General features: G+C 43.5%; 1 protein-coding gene across 5 annotated transcripts in view; it reads left to right on the top strand.

The window, feature by feature from the left end:
• Rxfp1 (relaxin family peptide receptor 1) overlaps positions 1 to 25406 on the top strand; it is a 126106-nt gene that overhangs the window by 58030 nt on the left and 42670 nt on the right. For 4 of the 5 annotated variants that reach the window (XM_052731357.1, XM_052731355.1, XM_052731356.1 and 1 more), the window contains exons 3-6: positions 7525 to 7623; positions 11593 to 11698; positions 15357 to 15428; positions 22925 to 22996. In XM_052731357.1, the coding sequence (XP_052587317.1) occupies positions 7525 to 7623; positions 11593 to 11698; positions 15357 to 15428; positions 22925 to 22996 (349 nt within the window). Of the gene's footprint in view, positions 1 to 7523; positions 7624 to 11592; positions 11699 to 15356; positions 15429 to 22924; positions 22997 to 25406 lie in introns of those variants that run through there. The other variant, XM_052731358.1, reaches the window with a different exon arrangement.

Raw genomic sequence — 25406 nt, 5'->3', positions numbered from 1 at the left:
CACGGGCACCATGGTCAGCTACTGTACCTCAGTGACCCCTGTGCTGCGTGAGCAGCCCATCTACATCCAGGTCTCCCACCACTACTCAGGCTGCAGGCTTCCCCATCTCTAACATCCGCAGACCCCTGCCCTTCTGCCCATTCCATTCATGGTAACCATGACAATAATGGATGGCATTGCCATCCCTTCCCCAACAGCCAGTTCTGGTGTCCCCTGCTGGATCTTTGGACCCCAAGGTTCCATAAAGAAGTATGACAGGGGTGTAAATATTTATGAATTTTTAATACCTGTTACAAGGCAGAGACAGCAAGCAGGGGGCTTTATGGTGACACATACATTTTGGTAACACCTGCTAGAGGGTCAGTGTTGTCTGTGAAGTCACCCCTGCCCATAACAGTCCACCTGGTCCCAGATGGTGTCCCAGTGAGAGCCTCACTAAAGCCATTTTATAACAGGAAAGAAAGAAGAAAGAGCAAGCAAGCAATGACAAGATTTTAGCAACTACACCATTTGAACTTGTTTGACAAAATTGCTGCCACAAAGGTCACAGTGATGGCCAATGCTAACTGTCAACTGGACAAAATCCAGAATTATCTGATAAATGGGCCTCTGGGCATGTTTGGGGGAGGCTATTGTGACTAGGTTGACTGAGGAATGGTACCACTCCCTAACCAAGGTTTCCTGGATCTTTAGGGATAAGGAAAGGGAACTGGGTTGCAGCAGCGTAGACTAATTCGGTGCAGTGTGACCCACTGTCTCAAGCTCCTTGTGACTGTGACTTCCCCCAAAGCAGTGGCCTGTAACCTTGGAGCTAAAATAGACTCTCCCCCTAATTTTCTTTTGTCAGAGTATTTTATCACAGGAACAGTAAGGAAACTAAGATAACCACATACAGTGCATTCCTTAAAATAGCAGACGGGCAAGAGAGCAATCATGAGAGACAAAAACCAGGAAAGGGCGCCAAGCCCGTGGTGGCAAGTCCCTGCACTACGTACGGCAAAAATGTGACAACTTAAAAGAGTCCACTTGTAGAGACTGAGTTAAATATAGGCCTTGCTAAAGAAGCACTGAGAATAACTTCACGTCAGTCACCATCATGTCTGCCAGTTTCAGCAGCGAGGAAACACCACCTACAAAACAGCCCTGTGTTGTAGAGAGCTGCCATGCCACCAGCGTCCCTGCACGGCTTCTGAACAGAAACACGACCAAATGAGCCTCGGCTGCCTGGTCCACAGTTTCACAAGGTCCTGCAGCCTGCAAGGTCAAGACTGAAGACCCTCCTAAGACAGGCTCACCCTCTCAGCCATCCTCTGCGGCCGTGGCACCAAAAGCAACCCTGGTTATAGGAATAAGAAGACTAGGGGTGTTACCTCAGTGGTAGAGCACTTGCCTAGTGTGTGAGCCCCTGGGTTACATCTATAGTACCACAGCAAAAGAAGACGGAGAAGAGGGAGGGGGCAGGAGAGAGGGGAGGACAGGGGAAAGCGGGGAGAGGGAGGAGGAAACAGTAGCCCCCTCAACATTGCCAGAGACCAATGAGTCAGGTATTTCCACACTTTATTTATAAATAGATAATAACCACTCATAATGCTACTCTGAAAAATGAGTTTAATCTTGAAATTTTTTGATAACACTTTGTAATATTCAATACTTTCCTTAATTCCAATTCCTAAATACCTCTGTGTTAATTAAAAGAATTTATTAAATGTTTACAGAGAAGTCCAACAAACGGCCAGATTCAGAAAAGGGGAAATTCCAGTGCCATAAATGATTGCATTAGTAACTCCCCTTGTTGCTCCCACGAAACGCTTAGCAAAAGCAACTTATGGGACAAAGTTTATTTTCAATACACACTTCCAGGGCACAGTTCGTGGTGGAGGGGAGTCCCAGGGCCGCAGGCTGGAGGCAGCTGGCGACGTTGCATCCACAGTCAAGACGCAGAGTTGGAGATGGAGTGATAACGTACTAGGAGAACGGTGGCCTCATGTGCATGGTTAGATTCAGTCCTCAGTGCTGAAGGAAAAAGAGGGACAAAGGGTGACCTATGATTGTCCTCAGTGTGCTCTCTTTCTATTCGGTCTGGGACCCTAACCTGTGTTGTGGTTCTGCACACATCTAGCGAGGGTCCTCCTACCTCAACTAACTCAATCTAATAATCCCTCATAAACATGCCCAGAAGCTTTCCTCTTTAATGGATGAGGATTCTGTCAAGTTGGCACTATAAAATATCACAAGTGTACCCCTCATCAATTTGACACCTAAATATATCTCTTAGGCAATAACTATCTGTTCTTTGTCCCAAGTGTGTTCATGGCCATCTCATAACACAGAATGCATCCATTCCAACTTCAAGAGTCTACACATGCTTTAACAGTTTCAACGTCACTGAAAAGTCCCAAGTCTTCTGATACTAAAGACAGTGCCTTAACTGTGAGCTTCTGTAAAGTTATAAACCAGTTCTGATGTACAATGACCCAGAATAACTGCTCCCATTTCCAACATAGAAGAATGAGGACATAGCAAGAAAAGATCAGACCAAACACAAACCAAAACCCAACAGGGCAAACAGCAAATCATACAGTTCCATATCCAGCTCCTGGAGCTCCTGATGGAGCAGTCTGGGCCCCAAAGGACTTCAGTGGCCCCTTTTCTCTGGCTCTGCTGCCTGCTGCACACACAGCCTTTCTCTTGAGTCAGCTCTACTCCCTACATTTAGAGTTCCTGTCTTCTCCTCCTCAACACTGGGAATACAAGAACAAGCCGCCATACCCAATTTTGTTTTCTTTAGTCTGTTTTTTTTTTAATGTGGATTATGGGGAGTAAACTAGGGTCCTCTTAAAAACAAACAAACAAACAAAAAACAGATGGCTGGGCACGGTGGCGCATGCCTTCAGTCCCAGCAATCGGGAGGCAGAGGCAGATATATCTCTGTGAGTTCAAGGCCAGCTTAGTCTACAAAGTGAGTTCCAGGACAGCCAGGGTGACACAGAGAAACTCTGTCTCATGGGTGGGGGTGGGGAACCCAGGTTCATCTCTTCCTGTTCGTACAGCAAGCACCTTACCAACTGAGGCATGTCCTGGGCCTGCTGCTTCTTGTCTTAAATATAACTATCATGGGCACATTAATGAGTGTTCTCATAGGGTGAAGAGACATCTGACCAAAGCAACTCGTACAAAAGAAAGCATTTCATCAAGGGCTTGCTTCCAGTTTCATAGAATTAGTCCATGATCATCATTGTGGGAACATCGGCAGGCATGGCCCTGAAAACTTGACATCATGATCTGCAGGCAGAAAGCATGGAGAAAAATGTGCCAAGGCCGGTATGGACTTCTGAAATCTCAAATCCTACCCCTCATTGACACACCACCTCTTACAAAGGCATACCTACTCCAACAAAGCCACACCTCCCAATTCTTCCCAAACAGTTTACCAACTGGAGGCAAAGCACGAAAATAGCCATTCCCATTCAAACCACCACAGTCACCTATCTGCATCTACACAGCTCGAAAACTAGTGTCAATGAATAAAGAAGATCTATCTATACATGCCAGGAATCAGTTTCAATTAATGAAGGTGGTTTAGGGAAACCTAAGAACAGTGTGGAGAATGTTATACCACATTTCAGCATATCTATCACTGGCTCAAGTGTGGTCAAATATGACTTGCAGGAAGCTACTACAGTGTTTGGTGAATGCTAGGGTCCTCGAATCACTCCAAAGACCATCACACACACACACACACACACACACACACACACACACACCACAGGAGAGTTTATTTCTCAAGAGCAAAAACTTCCAGCATGCAGGGGTCAACCATCTATGTAAAATGGTGACCCTGAGAGAATCACACAGGCTCCTTTTGAGCAAAGTTAGAGGAATATTGGGGTGGGAAGGTTGATCTTTAAATTGATTGGTGGGAATGAACTAAAGGGGTATGGGTTAATACTGGGTGGTTAGTAGTTAGGGACTTTCCATCAACAGGGTCGGGGAAGCTATCTTTTGTGAGCATAAGGCTGTGGGGTACTTTCTGATTAGTTGCCCCTGGGCTGTGGTTTTTCCACAAAGTGTTTGTTCAGTTCCAGTAAACTAAATTCAAGGCCTAGTCTCTGACAGGCTATCAGGAGCCTGTCATGGCATTTGCTTGGTTCTCTCATTCTCCCCTTGAGTAGTAAATTATCTCAAATCCTGGAGCTGCTTCTTCCTGACCTACAGGCTAAGATTGTTGTCTCAGAACCATCAGCTAGACTGTGGAGATTCCTTCCTTAACAAACCTGACCAAGGCATGAATGATACAAGGTCCCCAAGTTAAGGCCAGCAGTACGAGGACTAGGGGGCCAGCCGAGGCCTATGGGAGGGTAGTCAAACCATGGTGACCAACTAAATAGGGATTTGTACCATCCTTTTCCTGACTCCTGCCATCGGCAGGATCAAGTGTTAGGGGAATTAGTCTAATTTCTGATAGCCACAATCCCGTCATCATAGGGTGGCTTGGTGTCCAGGCACAGCCAGTGAGCCTTGGTGAGATTGGGCTTCAAGGCATTTAGAACCTGGTAAGTGACTGTCAAGAGCCCTAAGGGCTCCCGATTAGAGGGTGGGTCCATTGGGGCAACCCCAGTGACCGATGGTGAGGCCTCAGTTCTTTCTGGTTTCAATGGTAGGCTTGGATTTAGCAGGAGCTACTACCTTGTTAGGACCCAGGGATTCTTGTGACTGCAGGGGCTGGTTATACAGCTGTATAGTAAACAGTGCCCCATGGTCCTTGGGGTCAAATATAACCTTATCTCAGCCCCTAAGTTTTACCTGATGTCCAGGCCAAGGCTCCTTTACCAAGGTCAGTAAATTGGATTAGCAGTGGGTTGCACAATCCTGACCCTTTTCCACACCATGGTAGCATGGTAGGTGACCTGCCCTGGATACTGTGATGAGGTCCCCCATGCCTTGGGGCTGTCCACCAGATGTGCCCCGTAGAGATACAACTCCAAAAAGGACAATAGTAATCACCTGCTCCATCCCCATAGGTTTGTCTCTGGGCTTTAGTATGCCCGGAGCAAACATAGAAATGATATCTTTGCACGGAGACATCGCTGCCCCAAGGCCATAGCAATAGTCTTCCTAAGTCAAAGTACAGGTCTAGAAACCATGTCCCAGAGGGAGCTGAGGTGATAAGGACCTCCCTATCTGCACTGATGATGACCCAGGTAAGGTTGCCAGGCTGGTGGGGGTTACGGTTGTTCTGCCCAGGTGCCAGGAGGGGGCGCCCCAGTAAGCATAGGCTTAGGAAATGTGTGAGTATAGCCATTACTTAGCTGGGTCAGTGACTTTCTGGATCCTCAGTTTGAAAGGATCTTGAGGATGTGCAACCGCTTGCCACAGGCCTAGGGCTGCCTCTGGAGCGCAGTCCTCTGAGTCCGTGTGGGGGTTTACAGGCTTCATGTGGGTGTGGTCCACCTTGCTTGCAGTAGATGTTTTCAGGATGACAGTGTAGTGTCCCTTACAGTCAGGCTCTAAAGTCTTCTTTCTGTGTCTCTTGATGATCACTAAGTCCCCAGGCTGGAACCTGTACAGTAAGGGCAGTGGTGCTATCATACACAGCACTCAATTGGGGCCAAAGCTATTTCTGGACCTGGAATAGGGCATGTAGGGAGGAGAGAAATTTTTGGTCATCAAATCCAGCAAAGATCTTGGCCTTTAGGTTAAGTAGCAAGGGTGGGGGCCTAGAGTACATGATCTCGAACGGGTCAGGCCCAGGGTATAGGGAAGATTCCGGATCCGAAAAAGAGCAAAAGGAAGGAGAGACACCCAGTCACCACCAGTCTCAAGGGTTAATTTAGTCAAAGTCTCCTTTAAGGTCTAATTCATCTTTTCTATATGTGCTGAACTCTGGGGATGGTAAGCACAACGAAGTTTCCAATTAATTCCCATAGCTTTAACTAACTGTTGTGTTACCTGTGAGATGAATGCTGGCCCACTGTCTAATCCTAAAAGGGTGGGAGGCTATACCTGGGGATGATGTCTTGGAAGTTTTTTGGTGACTACTAAGGTGGTCTCCGTTTGGTGGGATATGCCTCAGTCTATCCTGAAAAGATATCTACCAGTATCAGTAAACATTTGTAGCCATGTGAACCTGCCTTTACCTCTATGAAATCTATTTCCCCATTGGCTCCAGCCCATTCCTCTTTCTTTGCTCCCCATCCTTGTGCCAGTGCCTGATCTTGCATTGACAAGGTGGCAGGTCAGGCAACAAGCTATAGCATCTTCTGTTTTTGGTCTTGGGTGGAAGACCTCAAGAGGAGCCCTTCTTAGTAGGTCTTGTATTTTCCTTTCCTCTAAATGTGTGCCCTGGTGTATTTGGAGAACCAGTTGGCTGGCAAAGTCTGCAGGGAGAATAATCTGCCCTTCAGGGGACTTATACCAGCCGTCCTTCTTGTAGGCATTGGTGCAGGAGCAGATCCTTCTGAGTTCATCTCTGGTGTAGTTGGGGTCTCTGGCAGAGTTGGAGATAGGAAGCCGACCATCAAGGTGGCCACAACTTGAAGGGTTGATTCCCAGCCTGCCATATCTGCCTCATTATTTCCCTTGGAAAGGGGTTCTTCCCCTCTCTTATGCCCTGGGCAGTGTATGACGACAACTTTCCAGGGCAGCCATATAACTTGCAAGAGGTCTAGTGTCTTCTGTTTATTTTAATTGTCCTTCCTTCAGCTCCTCTCTCTATAGATGGCTCCATGGACATGAATCGTAGGAAAGTGTATCAGCTATTGATGCAAATGTTAAGTCTCTTTCCTTGGCCCAGTTGTAAGGTCTTAGTTAGGGCTATCAGCTCAGTCCTCTGAGCTGTCATACCTAGAAGTAAGGCCTCAGTCTAAATGATCATCTCCTCTGTAGTTACAGCTGCCCCTGCCCCATCCTTGATGAAACTGCTGTCACCTGTGTACCAGGTCATTTCGGTCTCCTCTAGGGAGTAGGCTTGCAAGCCCAGCTTCACGCACTGTAGGTGGCTTAGAATTTCTTGACTGTCAAGGTGGGGTTGGTGCACGCCTTTAATCCTAGCACTCGGGAGGCAGAGGCGGGCAGATCTCTGCAAGTTCGAGACCAGCCTGGGCTATAGAGTAAGTTCCAGGAAAGTTGCAAAGCTACACAGAGAAACCCTGTCTCAAAAAAACCATTAAAAAAATAATTTATTGACTGTCATGTAGCGGCCCATCTAAATCCGGCTCAGGGAGCAGGGTGACCGGGTTGAGGGCACTGCTCATGAATTGGACCCAAGGGGGATTCAGGAGAAGAGCCTGATAATGAGCCAACTGGGCATGGGTCATCCACCTGTTGGGTGGATGCTAGTCAAGCCATCCCAGACCTCCAACTGGGGACAGAAATGCACACCAAAGTAAGTCCTTGATGGTAATTACCAAACTACCTTTGAGATTCACTGGCTTAGCTTTGGAGGAACTATTTTTGCCAAGATAGCAAAATATATCTGTTTGGTTTTTCTTTTTAACTTTTTTGCTATTGGGTTTTTTTTTTCAGGAGACAACAATGGGTGGTCTCTACAACTCGACAAATACTTTGCTAATTACTACAAACTGACTTCCACGAAACCCTTCGAGGCAGAAACTTCTGAATGCTGTAAGTAGCCACAGCAGCTGAGTCCCCTCTTTGATGAGTTCATGGTAAGATGCCATGCTATTCAATTTTGGATACAACATTCTTTTTTGAAAGCCAATTATAGTTTTCTAGTTGCAAACATTTTAAGAAGGGAAACCATAATTTGGAGTTCTGTTTTTAAGTACACCAGGAATCAATCAAGTCAGGTATTGCAAACAAAATTAGTGTCAGTGGTCAGAGTTGCTGTTTTGTATAACGTCCTTTTGGTCATCACCATAAACCCTGCAGTAAAGGAAACTAGGGAAATGGAAGAGCAGAGCAGCTGCTCGGGTCCCAATGTCCGCAGGTGAAAAGGCTTCTGTGGTCGAAGCCACAGATCTCTGAAAGCCATACTCGCTGCAGCTTGCTGTAAACTGTTACCTACTGAACCCTTGCAGATACTGCACAGGCTACGGAAGGGAGAAAGCTGGTAGCTGCACAGTAGCTTCATTCTGTTTTAGATCAAGAATACTTACTAAAACCATTCACTTTAAATAAATCTAGTCTAGTTAATAAATTATGCAAATACACATGTGTGCTTTGAACCCGTCATTTTCAAAACTAAACTCGTAAGCCAAGAGTTGGAGGACGGGAAAACTCTTTTGCTATATTATTTTCCTTTTTGTTCTACCACGAATATAAAGTTTAGCTTCTCAAATTGTTAATATTTTTGTCTTCACTACTCAGATGAGATTAATAGGCTACCTGCAATCTCCAGTGGAGAGGTACGCACATCCCTCCTATGAGTCTTAGAGGTGCTCAGCAACCTATGTCAGCACCACACCTGCCTCTCAAAAGAGGGGGACTAAATAATTTGGTCGTTAGAAAGCTAAAAGTTCAGCTGGCAGTGTAGCCCCATGGGAGGACACTTGCTTAGCGTGTGTGAGGCCTCAGGTTCAATCTCTAATATTGCTGAAAATAAAAATTAAGCTAAAACCTTTTTGAAGAAAAAAAATTAAAAGGTATAGCATTGCTATCAATAAGATATAAAAATATAAACTAAATGTACTATCTTAAAATGCAATTTTGTTTTTTAATATATTAATTTTCATTTCTTATATTTTGATTGAATTTTATATATCTATTATATCACTATTCAAAAAAAATGAATCTTATATTTACCACAGTCCAAAAATATTTTATCAACTTAAAATTAAGGTATAGTTATTAGAAGAACCAAGTCAATAACATATTAAGAAGTTATAAGAGGTAAAAGTTAAATGGAAAATGAAAAGATAATAGCCAAAAAAAAATACTCCGTAAGAAAATGCTCAGTTTGGTGGAATGGTACACACCTGCACATGCATCACACATAAAAAGCTCCATGGTATCATGCTGTCATGACAACACCAGAAGCCTGAGTGCTAGGATCTGACGTCCAAATCCATCCTGGGCCACACGGTGGAAAGAAAAGGGGGAAAGGGAGAAGGAAGGAAAGAAGGAGACAGAATGAAAGAGGGAGAGAAAGAGAAGGAGGGAGGAGAAAGAAGAGCAGAGGGGAGGGAGGGAGAGCGAGCCCAAAAGCTCTTGCTGAAGAGAGCTGAGCAGCTGCAGACAAAGCTCAGGTCACTAAGGTCAAGGAGAGAAAACAGCAGTTTACAGAACTCATAGTTTGTAAAGCAAAAATAACGGGGGGGGGGGGGGGGGGGGGGGACAGACTGAGTTGGCCAAAGAAACCTGTTCTGCCCACTCTGTCACTGTGGGAGACATTTGTCACATGTGTGACGACTGCTCCAGGAGCATGGCCCTACACAAGGAACGGTGGATCAAGGTCGACACTGAGGTAATGGTTTTTATCAATACTTAGAAGACATGAAAAGCTCGATTTTTAATTAGATTTCTGTAGAGAGAGTGGGGATTAAAATTGCTAAATTAAACGTCTTTTTTCAAGCAGCACATGAAATAAAAGTACAGGATCAAAATCTTGGGTGAAACTTAAATTAAGGTTCCTATTTGTAACACTTTTCTCATGTCAGATTCTTGGTGGAAATTAACATCAAAAACATTTTTGGATACTTGAAAGAATGTGAGCAATTCACATTTTAAAGTCACCTCTCCAGAGAAATGCTGTGGAAAGCATCATACTTAGGACAGTCAATACATGATCCAAGTTTGAAGGATTTGAGAGAGAAATTGTTTACTCATTGTCTACAAGCATTAAGTTGCTAACGCATTAATCTTCTTTTAACCCAGTTGAAATTCTTACATGAAAAAATTTTAATATAGTTTTATATTAGCAGGGTGGCTTTGAACCCACAATCCTTCTACCTCTGCTCCCAAATGCTGAATTCACAGGTGTGTGCCACCATGTTCCACAGAACAGGTACAACTTTGGGATGTGATAGAATTCAGTTTTTCAAACGATATTTTAAAACATTCTTTCTTGTCATATACAGGATGAGTAATGCCTAAAACTGCACTTATGGGATGAATGCTTTGCTGTGCATTCTAATTTCACTGATATTGGGTGTTGGGAAGATACAGAATGGGATGAATATATGCTTTTGGCCATCTTGTGTGGCTGGAGCATCTTAAGGATGAGATTCAACACATCTGAAATCTACTGGAGACCAGCAGTTCACATAGCTAAGTAGCCTAATGCATTTGTATTCCATATAACCTATACAGTATGGTTTGTGCTTGCTGTGGAACGAACACAGGACAGTGAGGGTTCCCCTCTGTGTTTACTCCTTCCTGGTGCTGGGAACTACATAGTTACGGCTGCAAATATTTCCTGCCCTAGTGTACAAGGGGAACCATTTCCAACTGTCCTCAACCAGGAACATGTGTAGCCATGTCTACCAACTTCTTCAAACTAAAATGAGTGCTTTACATATAATTGCTTATTTTAAGACAATTATAGCTCATTGAAAACACTGCATGGACAAGCAAAAGTTGCTGCAAGAATTCTGTTCTCTCACTCCTCCACCCTGAGCCACACGGGAAAACCCTTTCAAAGGGATGAAACCTCATCATACATCGGTTATGTCTCCTTTCCTGCTTGCTTCTGGTTAAAGTGATTTAGTCTTCCACCGAAGAGTTTATTTATTACTTTTGATACTTATACTCAGACAGAGCTTTCAAATGGACATGAAGCCCCCACACGATCACTTTTCCTTTGGAGACAGAAGCAGAAGATTTCGTTCATTTTGTGGCAAATGAAGGTCAATCCAATATTTAAGAAAAAAAAAAAAAAAACAAGGTGAGCTGGGAAGATGGCTCATCTTCTCCTGTGCTGTGTTCAGTAGTCCATCCCACCATGGGATTCATTTCATTGTCTCCTATGTCTAGAGAACTTAAAAGATTATAAGGAACTTTGTTCAGGAAACTCTCTTCTTTCCCCAACCCCAAGTTAGTCAGCTTTCCATGATCATCACGAAGATCTGAGATGGGGGTTCTACAATTTCTCAGTGTTTAAGAACACTTACTTTTCTTGGAGAGGACAGGAGTTTGGTTCTCAGTGCCCACCCCCATCCACCCACCCGCACCTCCTCCACCCCCATCCTCTAACCCCACCCCAACAAGCAGACGCTCACAACCACCAGTAACCACCTGGATCTAATGCCCTCTTGGAGCACCCAGGAATGAGCATGCATGTACACACACACACACACACACACACACACACACACAGGCTCAGGAGCTCACACATATACACATGAAGAGACACACAAATAAAAAATAAATCTTAAAAAAAAGAAAGGAAAAAAAGGGGATAGGCTCCTCAATGTATGTGTTTCCTAATGTTCATGCTAGACTGGTCTGGTCTTGAAGGTAATTCAGAGCAAACTGTGGAACCTTAATTTAAATCATTCCCCCAAGTGCTTGGGTAAAACATGATAGACTTTTATCCTAGTCAATATTCTCATGGCTTTGCATTTCTTTCTCTTCGTTCCTCTCCTCTCCCTGGTCCCCCACTTCATCATTCCTTCCCACTTCCTCTCTGTTCAGTGGTTGGCTCTGTGCCCATGCATTGTTTGTGCCGAGATCTAGAGCTTGACTGTGATGAAGCCAATTTACGAGCTGTCCCGTCAGTTTCTGCCAATGTGACTGTAATGTAAGTAGCAAAAACTGGCTCGTCCTTAAGGCTGGATAGAACTGCAGCGAAATCACCAGGACTGACACCAGGTCACGACTTCAGATGCATGTTTGTTCAAAGACCATTCCATCTGTAGATCAGTTATAAGGAATTGTTCACAGATGGTTTTAAATACTTTTAAATACTAGACCTCACCTTAAATTACTCCATAAACAATTCTGTGAAGTGTTGACTGTTCACTATATTTCATCTGAGCAAAGGATGCCATCCATTTCAATTGCTATGGAGCAGGTCGGGGAGGGGAGCTAAATAAACTGCTACCCACAGCTTTCTCATTACACAGAATTTTTATTTCATGCTTATGACAAGAGCTGTTTTAGAGTTTATTACATATAAAGAAGTTTTCATGTACTCTTGTGTATGAGTAAATTTAATTTACTTGAGGAATAAATAAAAATATATTGGATAAAATATTCACAGAACTTCACATTTAAATTAACTTCTAAATCACATTTTGACTCAGACATATTGATGTTGTGGTCTTTTCCAACAAAATTCAAACTTACATATAGAAAAGAAGAAGAGTCTTGTAAAAGTGTCTTGCTGGGCTCAGTGTTGGTGGCTCTAAGTTTCTTGTTCTGGTTGTTTGAGCTCAACCAGACTTCAAGCAGCACACAAACACATGTTTTGGTCCAGTTTTTTTTTAAAGAACTCAATGGAAAGTAAAAGCTTCAATATATTTTTTATTGAGTCGGTTGGGTTTGGGGTTTTTTTGTGTGGGCTCTTCATCCATGTGTTTTAATATCTTGTGACTTTGGCTTTTTGGTTCATGCAGACACAGTAAGAGTAACCCTTGAGTATACAGGTGTTGGCAAGTCTTGCCTTTCTCAAACAACCTACCAGACAACCTAGATGCTTGGCACACAGGTAAAGGAGCTGCCACAGAGTCCCATCAGGTTCACAGAATCCGGATGTTGCCCCGTGGATCTCAATCTGGGAACAAAAACAGAGAACATGGGGAAATAATCCACAAAAGCATGCTCTCTGAAGGAGGTGACCTTTTCTGGACAAAGAGGAAGCATTGGCTAGTGTTCTTCCTTTCTTGCCTCCCATGGCTTATCATAGTAATTAGTCCTGCTAGGGAGAAAGTAATGACTTCCCCCAAAGAAACTGAGGGAGGTCCTAGGAAGAGTTTCTGTGAGTTCATTGGTGATAGAAATAATTATCACCTCCACTGCTTATATCAGGTTACTGGAAAGTCCAAATGAAAGACTGATCAGCCAACCTCATTTTTCATTTTCCCACAAGTAATATTGGAACCTATTTGCCAACAATGCAACTAATCTTTGTGAAAGAAAGGAACAGAGAAAGAATGCTAGAAGGACAGAGGTCAGAAATAACAGGGTAAATAATTTAGTTAAATTATGATTTGATTTAAAAAGAAATATTCTGACCACATATGTATAACATATATATATATACATATATATACATAAATAGATATGTATCAGTCAGCTTTAACCCAGGAAGGAAAGGAGGGAAGGAGAGAGGAAGAGAGGGATAAACTAAAGCTAAAATCACATCCTACAAGAAGACAAGTGAAGAATGTGGGTAAAGTGACTTCAGGGCACCCACCCTGGGTTAAAGATTGATGGAAGAACAAGGAGGCTAGGTCCCAGTAAGTGGGAATGATCAAGACTTCAATGTTAGATTTCTAATTTCAATTTAACATTAACAGGTCATTCGGTGGCTATTCAACAGGCATTTATAGATGTAGGTATAATGCTCGGAGGTTTAAGTCTACAACATTTGACTATTTGTTTTGTTTTTTTTAAAGAAGCATTATTAGACTTGGAGTGTAACTCAATAATATTGCACTTGCTTAACATGTATGCCCTGAATTCATCATCAAGACTGTAAACACACACATACACACACACACACACACACACACACACACACACACACACACACACACAGCAACTCTGAGTGTATATATACCAATAGATAGGGCAATAGAGCACTGTCTTGTGCTTTTGATTAAACCACTTGATTCCAATTGTCCATATAGACTCTTCTCTGCAGATCCTGGCTCAGTTTCATACCTTGTTCCAGTCTGTTTGGTCTGTTCAAGAGGGAAAAAAAGCTCTAGGCTTTAGTGTAAATGTATTACAAGACTAAATATCAAGTTCTATGACTGAGTTCTTCCAGATTTTGAGTTGCAACTATTATAGGGAAATGTCAGGAACGGCCTAAATCATATGTAAGTAAAGTATCAAAGAAGCCTAATCATCCAACGACTGTTTATTGAAGTCGAGACTTTTAGAAAATGTTTCAAATAAGTGCTAAGGAGTGAGATGGGCAAACATAGATAGCTATGAATATTTATACATTGTTCTAACTCAATAAATGTTAACTTCAAGAGTTGACTCTTAGATCCCCAAACTTACCTGCTAAAAAGCAGAGTTCTGGCTTGCCTTTTGCTCTCTATGACATACACATACTATGTATGAATGTGTGTGTGTGTGTGTGTGTGTGTGTGTGTGTGTATGATTTTGTGAAGAACCAAATGGGATATCGAATTTTAAAATATAAAAATGTCTTATGTGATGAAAGTATTTGGGTTTTCCCCAATCAATGAAAATAATATCTACCCCTTTTAGTATCAGAGCATTTTGAAAATATAAATGAATCTATTTGTGAAAATATTTTGTATCATTTAGAAAGAATGATATTTGTCTATAAACCCTGGGCATGCGCTAATAAGGATCCAGCTTTAAAAGAGAAATTTCTTGCAGATCCTTGAAGGAGCCTCCCTCCCTGTATAGCAAGCCACTCCACTCAAGGGTGGTTAGCCCCTGCTCTGGGGGTTCTCATAGAATCTCGCTTGTACCTCTTTTTAAGAATAGTAAGTGTGCTTCCTTGCATAGTCTTTGGGATCCCAATCTTCTCTTACAAAAAGGGGAAAAAATGTCATCATCTCCATTGTTTCTCTAGATATCCTCCAAAACTCCCCACACACTGAAATAATCCCTAAATAACCACTTTGAAATGAATGTGCACATAAACAAACATAATAAGGATAGGACAATGAATTGCCCTCCTATCCCTGGGGAGTAACTCTCAGGGAACCCTCTAGTTTGTCGGCAAGGGATATCATGAGTCATCCAAATAGAGTGTAAGAGTTAGGGAAGAGATGTTGCTTATCTTTCAAAAGCCCATGGTGGGAGTTTAATAGGCCTTTATTGCGAGAATGAATGGATGATGAACAAATGGATGAATGAATGAACGAACGCACTTTTAAAAGCACACCAAATTTTCACCTAAGTCATTCAACCAAATTAAAATATTTAGCGATTTATCTTTCCACAATATAAACACTGCAAGACTGTAAGGCAGTGTTTGGTTTGGAGGCGGAGGCAGAACACTGGTAGGAAAGGAAGTCTCAGGAAGCTAGGATAAAGATGAAAGAAGGTTTAGTGGTGGCGGCTCAGCCACCTAGAGTGACTTGGAGAAAGCGTGACTAGTTCAGCGTTTTGAGTCACTCCCTGAAAACACATCATTAAACCAGTGCGTGCAGCTCAGAAGCCAGCTCAAGATCGTTGATGTTATAATTAGAAGTAAGACATTAAAGTGAAAATCCGCTCAGCGTGACGGAACTATGTGTGTGTTTCAGGTCCCTGCAGCGGAACTCCATAAGAACTCTCCCTCCGAACGGCTTCAGGAAGTACCACAAGCTCCAAAAGCTGTAAGGAAAACTTGAACCCTGGCCTCACATTGAACCGGCTGTCTTGTGCACCTGTTTCTTGTTACTTCTGTAGAGAATAGCATCATATCACATATTAAGTCTAATAATCCCACCTGGAGAAATTATGTACCCCTTAACCAGAGATTTGCAGGTAAAACTTCTGAGTATTTCCAGGAGGATGTAGCAGGACTCTTAAAGGGTCTTATTAATAAAAACAAACCTGGAACCAGGTATTGGGGTGAACGCTGGAAGATCAGAGAAGCAGAACAAGCCACAGCTACCTCACCTCGCCAATTCCTCAGCTGAACCTGTTTCCTAAGACTGGAAGCCTCTGTGTCCTTATCCAAATGAATCTCAGCTGAACTTCTCGAAAGCCTGAATGCTTAACCAGCCTAGTTCCTGTTTTTCACGCCTTATATACCTTTCTGCTTTCTGCCCTCACTTCCTGGGATTAAAGGCTCACTTTCTGGGGTTAAAGGCATGTGTCACCATGCCTGGCTGTTTCCATTGTGGCCTTAAACTCACAGAGATCCAGACAGATTTCTGGAATGCTAGGATTAAAGGCGTGAGTGCCACCATTTTCTAGACTCTGTATCTAGTGGCTGTTCTGTTCTCTGACCCCAGATAAGTTTATTAGGGTGCACAATATTTGGGGGAACACAATACCACCACAGGAGACATTCTAGAAAAAAACTCAGATAACTATTCCTAAACAAACTGGATGGAGCACATGTGCATGCTGTGGATCCTCCACCACGCTCCATAGAATGGAAATAGGTATTTCTGCTTCCTCCTGTCATGGATCAGTTCAATGCTCATCTCAGAGAAAGATGTGCTGAGTTTAGGGCCAGCAAGATGGTTCAGTGTATAAAAGCACTGTTTTAGTCATATTAATCAGGGTTCTCTAGAATAACAGAACATTATATATGGGAATATATATATATGGGCTTTATTAGAATAAAACTATCCAGCACAGGCACCAAGCCTGATGACCTGAGAGAAACCCCTGGAAGGAGAGAACTGACTCTCAAAGGTTGTCTTCTGATCCTTACATGTACTGCATGATGTGTACATATCCAAACAGATAAATGCAAAAAGAGAGATAGGGATTGCAAAGATGTCTCAGCAGTTAAGAGCAAGCATTACTCTTTCAGAAGGCCAGGGGTCAGATCCCAGCCCACGTCAGCCATTCACAACTGTCTATAATTCTAGCTCCTGGGAATCCAACACCTCTGGCCTCCAGGAGGCCCAACTCACATGCACCTATGAACACACAAACACATAAACATACTCAAAAATAAAATCAATGTTTAAAAAACATTTTTAAGACATAATGAAAAAAAGAAAAAAAAGACGTAATATTTTTACAAGACCCACTATCACTATTGAATAGTGGGCTAAGGGTGCGGCTCTGAGGAAGAACACTTGCTCAGCATGTGCAAGACACTGATTTCAATCCCCTGCACCACATGGGGGTGGGGGTTAATTATGAAGAATTTGCCTTGGTCAACGTTCTATTGCTGTGAGGAGACACTATGACCACTGCAACTCTTATACAGGAAAATATTTAACTGGGGCTGGCTTACAGTTCAGAGGTTTAGTTCATTGCTGTCATAGCAGGAAGCGTTGTGGCATGCAGGCATGTTACCTTATTTTTTATATGTCCTGCATGCTTGGTGGCTGGCTAGCGTCTCTTTGACTCCACCATCCTTCTTCCCATCATTCTCAGTTTGGTTTTCCTGCCTAACTTCCTGCCCAGCTACTGGCCTGTCAGCTTTTTATTAACCAATGAGAGTGATACGTAATCATAGTGTAGAAAAAGATTGTGCCACAGCAGGCCTTGAGCAGCATTGGGCATGCTTGTCTCTCTTCAGGTGAGCCTCATGAATGTATTCTCAAAATCCACAATAACCCAAGGTAATCTCTATGTCATTTAGGTCAACTTTATGACTAAATTGTAAATAATTAATGTATTATTGAGCTCAGATGCTCTGTCCCTGAGGCATACTTTCAAGAAAACATCTTGGAACTTCTCACTTCATTTTCACGGATGCCTTGATTTTATTTTGGTGCATTAATACATATATGTACTTTCCTAAGATAATAGATGGACTTAGTATAAACTCATTGCAGTCACTAACATATCCCCAGTAACCAAGAGTGCACTGCCTAGGGCAGGCTGGACCTGAAGAAGGGTGAGGCTGGTGTTGAGGCAGGACAGGGTGGCATTTTTTAACTCTGTCCGTCGTCTGGTCTTGAGATCTCATTTCCAAAGTCATCAGAAGATGTGGGCTTGATTGACACACACATAAGCTAGTGAAGAGTTCATCCAGGACTTTTATTTAGTAATATACACCAGATTGGCCTGTGTGAGAATGTGCTGGCACCTCACAGCTCTCAGATGACAGAAGCATCAGTCCTAAACTACCTCCCACTGCTTGCAAGGACCAGCTCCCAAGCCCAGCAAAGCACCTGTGATTCTGCTCATGGCAATGCATGTAAGCAGCTTCTCCTGGAGGGATGTCTGTGAGTGAGGTTTCAGGGTATACACTAGATGGTCCCATCACAGTGTGGATGACAGACCAGCAGCTGATACAAGGTTCTTCACCTTATAAGAGTCTCTGATACTGTGGAGTTGAAGTGTGTAGAGAATCAAGCAAATGGCCCAGCTAAGGGGAGCTGAGGTGGGAGTGGCCTCTGAAAACTCAATCCACGAATTGTTGGAACTCCTTCCAGGAGAAGGTTTTAAAGAAGAAAAAGTGGACCCAAGGTCAACCACTCGACAGAACCAGTGGGAGCTCTTCCAGGAGAAGACCTTAATCCAGGGGAAGTCACCCAGGCAGCCAAAGACAGTGGCAAGCAGCACTCGGGTCTACTCATGTTGCTTGTAATGAAGACTCACTGCGTCCAAGAAAGGAACCAGAGCACAAGAGACACCATGAGAAAGGTCAGGACCAGAACCATTAAGAAAGGCACCTATCTGGCTAGAAGAAAATGGTGTGAGTGGACTTATATCACCTCACTTGATTAGGACTAAAGGACAGAGGACTCCAAACATCTCACCTCCTCCAAACACTCAGGTGATGCCTCTGCCCTACAGGATTGAAGATGACTTGGCAGCCCTTCCAACCCCACAACTCCTCTTGCCACAGGAAATAATCTAAGTCTCTGTACTGCTTCAAGATGTGAAAAACATGCTTTGGGGCTACACCTTGCCCCGCATGGGGCAGTATCACAAGGCAGCCGTTCATTCCTTTTGAGTACTGATATAGAGGCAGGATGACTCTGCCTCGGTGTTGTGGTTTCAATCTGAAATGTCCTCCACAAGTTCAAGTGGAAGGTGATGGAAACTTAGGAGTTGGAGCCTCACTGGAGGAAGTGGGTGGTGGAGGAGGGGCATGTAGCCCAACCCCACTTCCTGTTCTCCCTGGACTCCCTCAGCTCTCTGACTGCAAAAACAACTGACAAACTGCCTCCTGCTCCACCTACCAGCCCTGCCCTGCCTTGATAGACTGTGTCTCCTCACACTGTGAGCCAGAACAAACCCTTCCTCCCTGAAGTTGCCTTTTGTCCAGTGTTTTCTCACAGCAACAAAAAGAAAGTGAACTAATACTATTGTGTTGGTGTGCAAAGACGTAATTGCCTGTCCAGCACACACCCTGAGACACTGGCAGATAAGTAACGTATTCCTACGAGTGAAAAAAATACCACCTATCAATTTTTCAGAGTCATTTGGGAACTTGTTGGTGCATGGATGTATTCAGACCACATCATAAAATCCAGACCCATGAACTGACTGAACCACCACCAGTCCAACAAAGAGCCAAACATCCTCAGCTAAACCTAGCACTGTGGTAGGTTGGCTTTACCTACCTGTCATCTGACCACCCTGCGCACATGTCAAAGGACCAACTAAGGTTGAGAACTCCCAGCTATCCCGAGGGCTTCAGCTCTGCAGTCCCCAACAAGTGACATGACCCACTCAGATTGCTGTCCATCTGTCCATCCAAATCTAGTGCCTCGCCCCCACAGTCCTATACCTGGGAGGTTCAGCTCTGTGGCTGTGCCTGCCTTCAGCCAGTCTCCAAATGTAGCTGTTAATGTTTCATCTACAAACCTACATCAGCTCTGTCTCTGCCTTCAGTAAGACCTCCCTGAGTTACAGCCTCTGTAACCTTTTTACAACAATTCTGCAACACCTCCCTCAAGAGTCCTAAGAGTTAATAAAAAGAACCTGTGATTGCCACAGCCATGCAGTGGTTCTCGACCTTCCTAATGCTGCGACTCTTTAATACAGTTCTTCATGTTGTGGTGACCCTCAACCCTAAAATTATTTCATTGCTACTTCATAACTGTAATTTTGCTACTGTTATGAATCATAATATAAATATCTGATAAGCAAGCCAATGAGTCACAACCCACAGGTTGAGAACCATTGTTATAAAAAGCTGTCATGACTACTTTATAAACTGCAGCCAATCAAAACAATAACTCTCGAAAGTTTGTTGTTATTCACTAAGTTCTGACATGGTAAAAGACACAAACATGTCCATCTATATCTGACATCATCTGCTCATGACAGGCATAATTCTTTAGTTTTATCTTCTAATAGCAAAATAAAAAGAAAGACACAACCCACAAAAGGCCAAGGCCCAGCTTTGTTGTCAGGGATTTGTCTTTCTGATAGTTTAAACTGTGTAATAAATGTGATGTTTTTAAAAATGATATAATAGATGGAAATAGAGCAAAACCAAATGAAAAATTAGTTACTTCATACAAATGAACTATTCTAAAGCACCAGATAACACGGAAAGAATGTATTTCATGTTTGAAAATAAAACTCAAATGACAATCCATTTTTCAGAATTTCTCAGCTAAAAAAGGGCTCTTCGTCCAAGAGCAGGAGCACTGGCCCTGCTCCTTGCTGCAGGCTGCATTGGGTGAGCTAGCCTAGGCAGTGTTGGAGAGCTCACCCAGGTGTTCACGATGAGGGAAAGCTGGCGGGCTGACCAACTCAGCCACCAGCCAGGCCCAGAACCAGGGCTATGAGTTGGCCTACCCCAGCATTCACCAAATCTACAGACTGCTGGAGCATGTGAAGGGGACAAACCTAAGATCCAAAACAGCAGGAATCTCCACGACACAGGACAATGGGATATCCAAGAGGAGCCCCAGAGAGAGCCCATTATCAGTGGTGTAGCAGAAGCCAGAGTCCTTGATTCAGACCATTGACTCTTGGTAATGAACGCTTACAAGTGAAGATGAATGGACTAAAGGGTGAACTGTGTGACTCAACTTGCCACACTACAGCTTCCACATGAGATTCTTCATTCGTTCTTTCATTCGTTCGTTTGTTTGTTTTTGTTTTGTTTCTTTGGTTTTGGTTTTTCATTTAAATTTGGTTTTGATTTTGGAGGGAAGTTGCAAGGGCAGAGAGCAAATGCGAGGAGACAGGGAGGGGAAATGAGTGGGATTAGAACGCATAATGTGAAATCCACAAAGAATCAATAAAAGTTTAGGGGGAAAAAAAAAAAACTTCACAACTGCAGACTCCTTGGGTTGCTACAGTCTGTGTGGAGGCCAACGGCTCTTCCTGTTCTCCAGCACCCCCTTGTGACCACATAGTTAAATGGCGTCAATAGTCTACAGTATTCATACACAGTAAACATTTTGCTTGTTTTTTTTTTAAGATTTATTTATTTTATTTTATGGAGCTTTACTTTCATGTCTATCTGTGCACCACCTACATGCGTGGTACCTGTGTGGGCCACAAGAAGGCTTTGGATCCCGTGGAACTGGAGTTACAGATGGTTGTGAGCCATCATGTGGGGGCTGAGAATGGATCCCGAGTTTTCTGGAAGAGCAACCAGAGCTCTCAACTGCTGAGCCGTCTCTCCAGCTCCTGCTTGTGTTTTGAGACAAGCCTCACTCTGTAGACCCTGCTGGCCTAGAAATAAGAGAAGTCCTCCTGCCTCAGTGTCCCAGATACTCGATTACAGGCATAAGCCTCCGCTCCTAACGCTTCAATTAATTCTTGAGCAAATTACTACAAGCAGCAGTGATCCAAATAGCCTAATGACAAAACATCCTATCTGGTTTCTAGAGGCACACCTTGACTCCATATACAGATAGTGCAATCCACTGCTTACTAGACACTCGCCACAGTTGAAAACACTTTACTTCATCTTCAAGTCTCCCTGTGTATTAGTAAATATATGTATATATTTACTACTAAATATACATTACCTACCACATGACTGGGCCCACAGCATGTCATGTGAAACAATTTCCTAAGTAAATTTTTCAGTTAGAGTCAGATAGAATCAAATTTCAAGTTAACTCAAGTCCATTCCTATTGATTTCTTTCTTACTGCTTCTAACAAGTCATATACAAATTAAAAACATTCTCCAGAACAATGGTGACCTGGATTCCAGAACAGAAGGCAGGTCTGCCATCTTCGCTTTATCATCCCTCACAACCCAGGGCAGGTGTCCACAGGGCTGCACCACTGTGCACAGGTACCCAGAACTGGAGAGCTAAGTCCTGGGGCCTGTTATTTCTAATACGCAGTTCACTGAGTCCAAGCTTCCAGAGAACTCTATAAGCCTGCATTTTTGTCTTGACAGTCCAATCTAGTTCATATTCTTCCAGTCTTGATTTTTGTTTTTCTTTACATGTCACTCCTTGGCCATTTAAACCCCTTAATTTGTCTCAAGTGCTTTTGTGAACAAGGTTTAGGATGTCAGATTAACCAAACAAAATTTCATTTACTAAGATTTGGTGTTGTTGTGCAATATGGTTTGTGGTATAGCATGTCACAAACACTTTTGGGGGGGAGTGGGGGCAGTGCTGGCTCTATTTGAGCACTTACAAATCTGGATCAATGTAACAGGAAATTTTTAAAGCCCGGTTTTCAGGCCCGTGTGATCAGTGAGTGCTCTTCTCTGCATTAGTCCCTCTCTAGAAAACTCTAGATGGTCACTTTACAGCTTCAAATTTTTTAAATAATTTTTTTTAACGATTGAGAATTTCATACTATGTGTTTTTTATCATATTCATCCCACACTCCTCCCAGATTCGCCCCCACCTCCCCAACCCCACCCCAACCCCTCCCAGCTGCGTGTCCTCTTTCTGTGTGTATGGTTCTGTAATGACCCACCGAGTCCAATTTGAGTTGCCCATATACTCGGAGGGGTGGCATCCCCTGGAGCATAGTTAACCTACCAGGGCCCATACTCATAAATAAAAAACTGGCTCAAGCGCATTACCAATTTAACAGCAAAATACCAGTTTCAACCAGTTGATCTACTGCGGCTCCCTTCCCTCTCAAGTCAGTTTCTAATTTCAGTACGATACTTTCAGTAAGATGTACCATCTCAGCTGACAGAGGCCGTTGGCCCGTGCGTGTGTCGCCCCCACTGCCGACTTCCGCCGGGCTCTTGCAAAGCTGTTGACAGTGTTTTGTTGTTTTCTCTTTGGCTACTCTTGGTCACAGGTGCCTGCAAAACAATAAGATTCGCTTCGTGTCCGTCTCTGCTTTCAGAGGACTGCGCAGCCTCACTAAACTGTAAGTATGGGGTCCGCGGAGGTAGGGGAGGGGAGTGCTAAAAGGCTCCCTGGACCACCAGCCATCCTGTCAGGCTAACTCATTCCAGTCCAAACCAGTTCCCCTGCTCAGGACAGTCAGTACCAGGGGGCCTGAAAGTAGTGCTGAATGAACAGTGTCATAGTGGGTTGGGAACATGGGATCGGGGTCGCACTGTGTTCAGGCTGAGCCCTGATTTTACCTGCCAGGTGAGTGCCCTTGGGTGCCAGCTCCCTCTCCTGCCTGGTGCTTGCTCTAATAGTGCCCAGCACGTGGCTGCAGGGGAAGGAACAAATGAAAAAGCCCATAGGCGACGTTAGATATGCCGCGCCCGCCTGGCACTGAAGACAAACTCAGTGTACATCGGCAATGGCAGCGGGAGTGACAGATGAAGGACCTTAGTCAAAGTGAGGAACCTGTGAGGAACAGAGAAGAAGAGAGGCTTCCCCAGCTGTCCCGGGGATTCTTCTCACTCTGTTTTTCCCTTCATGCTGAGGGTGAAAACTGGTGTCTTGTGTGTGCTAGGCACACACTGAGAGTCACCCCCAACCGCTCACTTACATTTTCACAAGTTTTTGAGATAGTATCTCACTGTGTAGCTTCCTGGCTTGGAACTCACTATGTAGATCAGGGTGGCCTTAAACTCACAGAGATCCTCCTGCCTCTTCTTCTGGAGTACTGGGATTAAAGTCATGAGCACCACGACTGACTTCTCTTATAATGTTTAATCCCACCTTATAAACGTTTAACATATAATAGATTTAGGGACCAGGTGGTGGTGGCGCATGCCTTAAATCCCAGCACTAGGGAGGCAGAGACTGGTGGATCTCTGTGAGTTCCAGGACAGCCTGGTCTACAGAGTGAATTCCAGGACAGCCAGGGCTACACAGAGAAACTCTGTCTCAAAAAAACAAACAAAAAACCCTGATGGTTGTGTGCCTGTAACCCAAGAGCAAGAGGAGCTAGGCAAATAAATGTCTAACATATAATAAATTTAAAAGAGCAAAGCTTTTGACCGTGGAATCTGGTTTGTTTCCTACCTCACTTTGCCCAATGTCTCTGGCATTCCTCCCTGTAGCGTGTATGGGAATTTTCTCTTTTTCAAGGCTGCATAGTATTCTGTTGTGTGTATATGTACCACATTTTGTTTATTCGCCCGTCTGTCCATGGGCGATTGGGAATTTGCATCTTATTCTATGTTGATAATACTACTATTACTCAGTCCACACATCTATGTGAGTGCCTGCTTTCAGTTCTCTTTGGTGCTGATTCTACCTGCTCTTTTTTTTTTTCTTCTGGAAGCTACTGTACTACTTCTCCAGCAGCAGCATTGTTTTTAATTCTTTGAAAATTTTATGTAGTATATTTTATTATATTCTTTCCTGTGCCCCAAGTTCTCCTGGATCCATCCCCTTCCCTACCCACCCAACTTCATGTTTTTTCTCTCTCTTAAAAAAATGAAAAAAGTCTTAGCTGGGGTCATCCTTGTAGATTCATGGGAGTTTCCCTTGCATCAGGTTTCTACCTGACCCCAAAATGTTTCCCTTTTCAGTCACCTCTTTCAGTACTCTACCCCTCCATCCACCCCCCAACCCAATCCCTCAAGTTCCCATCCCCACCCACCCCACCCCAGTCCACCCAGGAGAACTCCCCTATTTCCCCCTCCCAGGGAGATCCATGCATCTCCCTCTTGGGCCTTCCTTGTTACCTAGCCTCTCTGGGTCTGTGGATTGTAGCATGGTCATTCTTTACTTTACAGCTAATATCCACTTATGAGTGAGTACATACCATGTTTGTCTTTCTGGGTCTGGGTTACCTCACTCAGGATGATTTTTTTTTCAAATTCCATCCATTTGCCTTCAAATTCCCCAATGTCATTGTTAATAACAGGTGAATAATACTCCATTGTGTATATGTACCACATTTTCTTAATCCATTCTTCAGTTGAGGGGCTTCTAGGTTGTTTCCAGGTTCTGGTTATTATAAATAGTGCTGCTATGAACATAGTTGGAGAAGTGTCCTTGTGGTATGATTGAGCAGTCTTTGGGTATATGCCCGAGTGGTATTGCTGGGTCTTGAGGTAGATTGATTCCCAATTTTCTGAGAAACTGTCATACTGATTTGCAAAGTGGCTATACAAGTTTGCACTCCCACAAGCAATGAAGGAGTGTTCCCCTAACTCCACATCCTCTCCAACATAAGCTGTCTATGGTGCTTTTGATCTTAATCATTCTGACAGGTGTAAGATGGTATCTCAGAGTTGTTTTGATTTGCATTTCCCTGATGACTAAGGATGTTGATCAATTCCTTAAATGTCTTTCAGCCATTTGAGATTCTTCTGTTGAGAATTCTCTGTTTAGCTCTGTATCCCATTTTTAATTGGATTGTTTGG

Source organism: Peromyscus californicus, unplaced genomic scaffold (genome assembly GCF_007827085.1).
Source record: "Peromyscus californicus insignis strain IS unplaced genomic scaffold, ASM782708v3 Scaffold_9__1_contigs__length_137607984, whole genome shotgun sequence".
Lineage (NCBI taxonomy): Eukaryota > Metazoa > Chordata > Mammalia > Rodentia > Cricetidae > Peromyscus > Peromyscus californicus.
Note: the sequence above shows the minus strand (reverse complement) of the source record. Positions and strands in the feature narration are given on the sequence as shown.